The sequence below is a fragment of the Mus caroli genome, chromosome 5 (genome assembly GCF_900094665.2).
Source record: "Mus caroli chromosome 5, CAROLI_EIJ_v1.1, whole genome shotgun sequence".
NCBI classification, from domain to species: domain Eukaryota; kingdom Metazoa; phylum Chordata; class Mammalia; order Rodentia; family Muridae; genus Mus; species Mus caroli.
The window spans coordinates 127,546,493-127,555,884 of NC_034574.1; the positions used below are offsets into that span (position 1 = coordinate 127,546,493).

General features: G+C 51.2%; 1 protein-coding gene across 2 annotated transcripts in view; it reads right to left on the reverse strand.

Annotated features, from left to right (window-relative positions):
- Eln (elastin) overlaps window positions 1–9,054 on the reverse strand; it is a 44,999-nt gene extending 35,945 nt beyond the window's left edge. For both annotated transcript variants that reach the window (XM_021163395.2, XM_029477966.1), the window contains exons 1-2: window positions 8,878–9,054; window positions 1,093–1,155 (exon numbers count right to left, since the gene is read on the reverse strand). In XM_021163395.2, coding sequence (XP_021019054.1) covers window positions 1,093–1,155; window positions 8,878–8,962 — 148 coding nt within the window. In that variant the 5' untranslated portion in view covers window positions 8,963–9,054. The remainder of the gene's footprint in view (window positions 1–1,092; window positions 1,156–8,877) is intronic.
- Between the last annotated feature and the right edge of the window lie 338 nt (window positions 9,055–9,392).

The following is a 9,392-nucleotide window of genomic DNA, read 5'->3' on the forward strand; positions in this document are numbered from 1 at the left end:
TGGTCTTTTGCTTGCATATTACAGCTGCTAATTGCATTTTTTTTTTTTTTTTTGGCATGGTCTCATACACCCTAGGCTGGCCAGAGCTCTCTCTATAGCCAAGGATGGACCCTGAATGTCTGTCCTCTTTGCCTATACCTCCTTGTGCTAGGATTGCAAGCATGCACCACCACACCTGGTTTATGCAGAGTTGGGGATGGGACCCACACAGGGTTTCACACATGCTAGGCAGAGACTTTAGAAATTAAGCCACATTCCCAACCTGGCTAATGCTTGGGAAAGTGGACCTGACTTGCATGTTCTTGGTGGTAGAAATTTAAATGTTAAAACATCTCTGGCCGATGAAATAGCTCAGTGGGCAAAGGCACTTGCTGCCAAGTCTAACAGTTTGAGTTCTGTTCCTAGGACCCACATGGTGGTAGGAAAGATCTGATTCCCCAAGCTTGTCCTCTGGAGCTGGGCATGGTGGTGCATGCTTTTAATTCCAGCACTTCAGAGGCAGAGGCAAGTGGATCTCTGTGAGTTCCAGGCCAGCCAGGGATAGATACATAGTGAGACTGTCTCAGCAAACACAACAAATTAGAAAGAAAGAACCAAACAAAAATGTTATCCCCTGACCTCCACATGCAAGCTCTAAAAATAAATGGAAAAATGTTTAAAAATGGGGCTGGTGAGATGGCTCAGTGTTTAAGAGCACTGACTGCTCTTCAGAAGGTCCTGAGTTCAAATCCCAGCAACCACATGGTGACTCACCACTATCCATAATGAGATCTGATGCCGTCTTCTGGAATGTCTGAAGACAGCTACAGTGTACTTATGTATAATAATAAATAAATCTTTGGGCTGGTGCAAACAGGCCGGAGTGAGCGGGGCTGACCAGAGCAAGTGGGGCCAACTGGAGCAAGCAGAGGCCCTAAATTCAATTCCCGGCAACCACATGAAGGCTCACAACCATCTATATAGCTACAGTGTACTCATATCTATATAATAAATAAATAAATCTCTAAAAAATGTTTTAAAATATTCTATTTCTCATGAACAGTCCATTCCCATTTGTCATACATAGCTGTGTGGAAACTTTATGCACATTACCTGGATAATAGACTCCACCGGGAACTCCACCAGGAAGTCCGCCAGGCACAGCTCCTGGAACCCCTAAAAGGAAGGAAGTAGATTCTTTGGTTAGTCAGGTTTATCAAACATGTTTTAATGAAGGTATTAATAATGATTGTGGTATTGTTTGTCTATAAATTAGTGTCTGTGGACAAACAACTTCTATTTACATTTTTTTTGTTCCTTTTGTGTTGTTTGTATGCTTAGAAGCATGCTCCTACTAAGCCACGCCCCCAGCCCCTCCCTGGGGGATTCTGGGAAGGGGCTCTACCATTGAGCCATGCCCCCAGCCCCTCACTGGGGAAATTCCAGGCAGGGGCTCTACCACTGAGCCACACCCCCAGCCCATCACTGGGGGATTCTGGAAAGATATTCTACCACTGAATCATGCCCCAGTTCTTGGTTTATTGAAACAAGGTCTCACTGTGCATAATTCAGAGTGGTATTGACCTTGTAAACACCCCCAACTCCCCACTGCACAGACTCCTGAGTAGCTGGAATCATGGGCATGAACTACCACACCTAGCTTTGCATTTTCTCACTCTTCTCAAAGTGTCTCAATGAAGTCAGAAGGGAAGAGATTCTCAATGAAGTCCCAGCACACTTGAAATCAGGCCCAGAGAGGTTAAGGGAAGTGGCTGGGGCCACACAGCTGGATAAACACGAAGCCTGGAATGAACCCGGGCTCCTTCTCTGGGCAGGAGGCTTAACACTGTTGCAGAGAGGGGTCCCTGCCTGTGGCTGTGGCTGGTCTCTGGGGAAGGGACTCTACTTACCTGTTCTGCCCACTGACTTCTCTCAGAACTGGGCAGCCTGGCTGTAGCCAGTTCTAAGAGGGCAGGCTGGGCCATTAGGAGATGTGCTTCTGCCTGACATCAGCCATTCTCATTCTGATATGATAGTGTGAGGAGGTTTGTGTCCCAGGCCCCTGGGCAGCTTTTTTTGGGTGGGGTTCTGGTCATCTGACCCAGCGCTGTTTTGGGAGGGGCCAGGGACTGGAGGGGGTGGGAACACCATGAATGAGCAAATCAAGTAGTTTCCTGAGGAACAGTTAACTCTAAGCCAAGGTCACCAGTTCAGTCCCCCGAGGGTCAGCCAAAGATCTCATTGGAGAATATTACAGATGCTGGCCCGAGAGCTGTTGTCATGGCAACAAATAGAGACTCCTATACTGAATCATGACCTCTAACCTTGGCAAGTCACCTTGTCATCATGGCCCAGCTCTGCTTTGCAGAAGGGAGCCCGAAAGTCACATGGTGGGGGAACACAAGGTGGGTGCCAGGCAGTCACGTAGCTTGGCAGTGGGTCCAAGGAGACCTCTCAGCCAGATGTCTGTATGTCTGGCCTCAGAGACTCAGTGACAATACACAGCTGGGCCTGCCTGGTCGCTGGGCCTTGTCAGCCCAGCAGGGTTGGAAATGTCTGGCTGACATGGGTAGATTGTGCTAAAGTCCTGGCGCCACCACCTCCTGGGGTCTGTGCCCCCCTCCTCTCCTGACCCTCTAGAGACCACATGTCAGGCCCGGATGGTCTGAGCAATCTGTTCAGAGCTTGGGGGATTCAGGGAGGGGTGAATCTGCAGGAAATAAGCCTCCTAGTGCTATCCTGAGCTGCCAAACACACATGGCTCCCAAGCCTTTGATGCTCTCCCTGGCTCTGGCCTCCAGTTCTGAGCTTCATGCTTCCAGGGTGAATTTCTGCCTTTTCCCTTCTGACGTCTCTCCACATCCTTTCCTGTTCTCTCTGTTCTCCAGCCCAAAAGCTGCCTGCTGGGAACAGAATGGTGGGTTGGAAGAGTGAGGGGACCCAGGACGGAGCCCTCTGGCTTCTCTCCTTGCTCCTCGCTGGCTGGGTGATCTCTGCCACCACACCTGTTTTTATTCCAGTGCTGGGAATAAAACCTAGGGCTTGGTGCTTGCTAGGCTGGCACCCTGCCAACTGAGCCCCAGGCCCGGCCAAGCCCCACTCTCCCCCAATGTAGGTGAGATGTTTGCTGCCTTGTATGGGTTGCAAGCATTTAAACAGGAGAGAACAGATCAGGTCATACCCGGCACAGAGAGTAATTGTTAAGAGAAAGTGCCAGTGACTTGGCTAGGATCATGAACACAATAGGTACTTAATAAATGATGAGGGAAGGAGGCAGAGGGATTCTGTCCCTCTCAAGCTCCCTGGGAGAGGGGGTTTGCTGTGAACCCCTCTTCCTGTCTTTTGGAGACTTGCTCTTCGATAACCCCCCCCCCCCAACTAGGCTCCTTCCTGAGGAAGCTGTTACTTTCCTCTCTCCAGCTCCTCCCTCTGCTGTCCACGGCCATGCCCCATAGCCTCGTAACATTGGTCCTCCTCTGCCCCCAAGCCAGGACGCGAGTGACAGATAGCTGGAATGCTGTTTTGAGACTGAATTTCACTATGTAGCCCAAGCTGGTTTTGAACACGAGAGATTCTCCAGCCTCAGCCACTAGAGTGCTGGCCCGGCAGGGGTGTGCCACCTCGCCTGGCTTGAGTTTTTGTTTCCTGGTTTTCTCCTGAGATCACGAAGAAGGCTGAATAATCACGAAGAAGGCTGAATAGCTGCCGTTATCTTGGCTGCCAAACCTGACGATTTGAGTTCAATCCCCAGAATCTGCATGGTGGAGCGGAAGAGCTGACTCCCTATAGCTGTCCTCTGACCACTGCCCCACCATGATATCTAAACAATGAATGTACAAAGAAGAGCAGACTCTGTGGATGGGACATGATGCCCACGTACCTGTAATCACAGTACTCAGAGGTGGAGACCAGGATTGCGAGTCTGAGGTCATGCTGAACTTCATAGACAGTTCAAAGCCAGCCTGGGTTACATATAGGAAGTTCAGGGCTTTCCTGGGTTACACAGGGAGGTTTGGGCTAGCCTGTGCAACATAGCAAGTTCCTCATCTTAAAACCATTTAATGCTCACGGTGACCTCCTCCTCTGGGGGCCTCCTTCCCGCCCTCTCTTGGTAGCAGCAGTGTCTCCTACCCAGAACGACCCCGCCCACCTCCTACCGAGAACGGCCCCGCCCACCCCAGCCCTTCCTTTCTCCGTCTGTGCTTGAAGCTTCGTCCTACCTTCTCTCAGCCCGCCAAGGCTCCTCCTGCCTTCCATGCACAGCCGGCCACAAGCAGCTGGCTTGGAACACGCTTGCGTCTTGTTTTATGTGGGTCTGGCTCGTTCCTCTGGCTAGCCTGGGGCGGATCTTGTCTTTCACATGTGAGAATCATGACCTTAGCCTTGTAGGGATCAGAACAGTCCTCTGGCTTGGGCTAGAACCCCTGAAAACATCCCTTAGTTCTCTGCCTGGAAGCTCTCTGGAATGGGGGACTCATCAGCCCTCATTTTGTCTGTGTGGTCTCCACAGGGCTTCCTCCTGGATGGCAGCCTACTTCTCAGTCTCTCGGATTGTTTTCTCTGTTTTGACTTCCTCTCTTCTTTCCTCTCCCCTTTCCTTCCCTCCTTTTCCCTCCTCTTCCCTAACTCCCCTCCCCTCCTGTCCCACAACTCCCCTCCCCTCCCCTCCCCTCCTGTCCCCTCCCCTCCCCTCCCCTCTTCTAACTCTCCTATCCTCCCCTCCTCTTTTCTTCTTTTTCCTTTCCAACACAGGGTCTTTCTTTGTAGCCCAGGCTAGTTTCTTGAACTCTTTAGGTAGCTCAGGCTAGATTTGTCCTGCTAATTACAGGCCTGTATCCCCATGTCCAGTTGAACTTGACTTTCTCTCAAGAGGGACCTCAGATATGCTCAGATTCCCTGGAGTACCCTCCCTGGGACCTCTCCTCTCCTGTCACCTGTTATGTACCATCCACATCTGACAGAGGGAATCAAGCCTTAGAAACTGGGCTGGGGAGGTCAGAAATGGTTATGAGCACTGATAATCCCAGCACTTGGAAGGCAGAGGCAGGAGGATTGCTGCAAGTCTGAGAGGCTAATATCTCCTACATACACCATGTTCTATCTAGGACAGCCAGAGCTATATATTTGAGACCCCAAAAGGAAAGTGTGTTTTAACCTTAGGAAATTAGAGCCAGGTTCAGTGGCTTACAGCTGTAATCCCAGCATTCAGGAAGTGGAAGGATCAGGAGTTCAAGGTCTCTCTCAGCCACATAGTGAGTTCGAGACCAACTAGGGCTATATGAAACTCCATCTCAACAAAGCAAAGCAAACACACAAACAAAATACAAATAGAAAGAAAAAGAAAAATCTCTACCTTAGAGGCTGGGCACACAGCTCAGAGGTAGAAGACTTGCCTAGTATACCCCAGGGCCATAGGTTCAGCCTCAGCACCACAAATAAACAATAATATATAAGGAACAAAACCTTAGAAAAATCAAAGATAGGAACGAATTCCAAGGACTCTCAGCTCCCTGGCAAACTGCAAGAGAGTCTGTCACTTTACAATTTCCATGTCCCATGGTCATCTCAGTGGCTATATTTTATATTACGCTATCATATTACATTATCATCTCAGCAGCAGCTGCTATCAAGTGGCTACTGCTTCCCTTGTCCCCAAACTCCGCTGATTCTTAGGGGGCTGGGCCCTAAGAAGTAGGAATGTTCCTTTCTTCTTGCAGGCCAGGGAAACCTAGAGTCAGCCCGATGAAGCGCCTTAGCATGGTATCTACATTTGACCTCGGATTTGCTGCCAGGAGGTTCAAAGACCACAGGGAGCGGGGCCAAGCGAGAGTCCAGTGGGGCAGCCTGGATTGAGCAGATAAAGCCTCACCGAGCTGTTTGTTTCGTGCACAGAGCAGGCTGCCAGGCGCTTTTCAAAAGCTAGCCGTGCTCCCGTGGGTGGGCGGACCGTTCCTTGCTCCAACAAGACACACAGAGCTGGATCAAGGGACTAACTCTTTGGCTGTGCATCAGAGGTACCTGGGGAGCTGTTAAAACCCAATTCCCTCAGTCAAGAGCCTCCGCAGATCAAATAAAGGAAGAGCTCGTGGGTCACAGCACTGACCCAGGCGACTGGCATGCTCATCGGGGTTGAAATCTGCTGAGATAAACCTTCAGGGAATAAATGACAGGAGGGATATTAAAAACATGTCTGCTGTCAGGGAGATCATTGAACTTAGTTTTATGTCTAATGTGCCCCTCCCTCAACACACACTTTTTTGAAGAAGGAGTTTCATGTAGCCCAGGCTAGCCTACAATTCACTACATAGATGATGGCCTTAAACTCCCAATCCTCCTGTCTCTACATCTCCAAAATGCTAAAACAGGCAAAAGACAGGCATGCTACCATGCCTGATTTTCTTTTTCTTCTGGTGACCTTTTACTTCCTTTTGGGTTGGGGGTGGGTGGGTAGGGTCTCACTACATAGCAGAGGCTGCCTTGGAACCTTACTCTGTAGCACAGTTTCTGGGCCACCATACCTGGCTCATACAACCCTTTTAGCATAGAGGCTGAAGCAAGCCAGTATTCAAAGGAAATGCTATTACTACCTCCGTCGGTGACAAGGAACTGTTACCTATGACATCTTCCTTGTGGGGAGACTAGGCTCCCCTAGGATCAGACAGGTGGGGGACTAGGTAGGTATATGTGACCAGTGGCCAACTCCTCCCAGGACTCTGACCTCTTTGGACTTCAGTGGAGTCTGAACAGATCCTGAAAGGCATCAATTCACATGCCTCTTACTTGAACCCGGTGACTCTGGCCACCTGGGAGAGAGTTGAGATGTCTCGTCATAGGGAATAATGGCAACTGAATATGGAGTGATATCACCCAGGCTGCTAGGGAGAAGGGATTGTTCTGTCTTTAAAGGAAGACTCCGCCCCAGGGCAGTATCTTCCTAATATTCCCTGGCACCTCCCCGCAGGGCAGAAAGCTAGTTGATATTAGCTTCCAGAGACAGCCTTAGCCTATCCCAGGCTCTAATTCTGTACCTTTCAAGAACTGGGCTATATAGCCTAGGCTAGCCTTGAACTCCCTATACAGTTAAGCATGACCTTGAACTCCTAATTTTTCTGTTTCCTCCTCCTGAGAGCTGGGACCACAGGCATGAGCCACCACCTCTGGTTTAATGTGGTGCTGGGGATAGAATGCAGAGCTCCGAGCGTGCAAATGAGAACTCTCCTAGGCGAGCCACGCCTCTAGCCTTCTTGTAGATGATACTGAGACAAGATCTCACTATAGCTCAGGCTGCCCTCGACTCAATAGCATCCTGTGTCAGGTGTGGTTTTTCATGCCTAGCTTCAGCTTTCCTACTTGTAAAGATAAACAGTTTCTTTATGATGAACTAGTATAACCATCTAGGGAGAAGGGTGGGCAAATGTTATGAGACCACATCTGGGGCAGGAGGGTCAGGTGACCCAGAGACACTGCTCTTTAATGGGCCCTCCTGTTGGTACCCACAAATCTCAGTCTCGTTCCAGCCCCGGAACTCTTGTTCTACAATAGGCTCCTAGCCCCCAGCAAGTAAGTCTCAAGGGACAGATGCTGTTCTTATTCAGTCTCTGACCACAGCCCTGTCCAACCCCGCCCTGTAGCCTCCTGTCCCCAGTTCAAGTTCAGGTTCCCACGACAATGAGGTCTCTTACGGAAACCAGACCCCAGCAGATGGTTCATAGGTTCACACCTCTTTCCCCACAGCTGGATGCACCTTCTATGTGGGAGCAAACTCCTTCCTCCCCCATAACCCAACGTGCCTGGTCAGGATACATATCAGATGACTAAAAGGATACCTTGAGGCTCAGCCTCTGATACCAGCCATGTCCTGATTGCCAGGAGATGGGCACTTTCCCCAGCTCACGCTCTGGCCTGTATTCCATCTCAGCAAACCCTTATACAGGCATGGACTCGCTCACGCTCACACACACACACACAGTGACGTCCTACACCTGGGCACCAGACGTCTTTAGGACTTTTTTTTTTTTTTTTTTTTTTTGAGACAGCCTGATATAGCCCAAATGGCTCACTAGGTAGCCAATGATGTCTTGAATTCCTGATCCTCCGATGACCACCACACAGGTATGTGTCACCACGCCCACCTAGTTTACTCAGAGCTTCGAGAATGTTTAGCATGCCCTCCATCAACGGGGACATCCTCAACACCCCTGGTTGCTCTTGAGATAGGGGTCTGGTTGGCTTTTAACTTACATGTTGGGGTCACAGGTGTGGCTCACCACGCCCAGCTGGGTGTTGGATTTTGGCAGATCCCATCAGACAACTTCACGGTTTGCCTCCCTGTACCTCCATCTGTCTAGGAACGGACTTGTGAACAGACCTTCATACCATCCCAGACACTCTTCCTTCAGGGACATGCTTGGCTAGAACCTCACACTGACACCTGTGCAACATAGTATGAAACACACACACACACGCGTGCACACACACACACACACACACACACACACACACACACACACAGAATCCGAACATCTCCAAGCAAAGACAAACCAGGATTGTCTCTCCCCAGGCTGGTATGTACACAGGTGTGCACAGGTGTGCAAACTGCCACCACCACTGGAAAGCACTCAGGTGACTCAGAGGACCCCTTCGAGCTTGGACAGGAGGTAGGGACCATCCTGACTGGCGGAGTGTAGCTTTGACAGGACCCCTAACACGGAGCTGGCTCCCAAGAGGAGACAGTTCCCAGAACCCTCCCTGTCTCGAGGAGGGGGGATCTGGAGCTGAAGGGCTCATCCATCTCCGGGATTCCCCATCAGTCTTGCCACCTGGCCGGCAGGGTCCCGCAGATTGTGGACAGCGTGGGACCAGCGAGGGGCAGCGTGGGACCGGCGAGGGGCCCCTTACCTCCAGGCTGCGCGGGATGGAGGAGGTTGAGCAAGAGGATCAGCAAGACGCCAGGCTGCGGGACTACCGCTGTCAGACCCGCCATCTCGGGGAGGACTGCCCCAGCCTGCTCTCTGCGCCTCGTTTTATCCCCAAAGCGTAATTGCTGCCTGGTAGGCTGCTGTGAGGGAAGGAGGGAGGGAGAGAGGGCGGGTGAGAGGAGGGCGGGAGGAGGGGGAGCTGGGGGAGGGGGCCGCGGGGGAGGGGGCAATTACGAAAGGCCAGACTTGCAAGCCTCCTAGGCTGAATCTGCCTGGACTATGGGTCTATTTTCCTGCACACGCACACACACACACACACACACACACACACACACACACACACTGACGCGCGCGCGTGCTCTCTTCCCCCCCCCCCAATCGCTTTCCCGCTTTCCCTCTGTAGCTGTTTGCTTGCTCCTGGCCCTGTTCCCGCCAGAAAGTGCAAGGGGGGCCTTTGCCAGGACAGCCCTCTGGAGAGGAAGCAGGAGGGAGGGC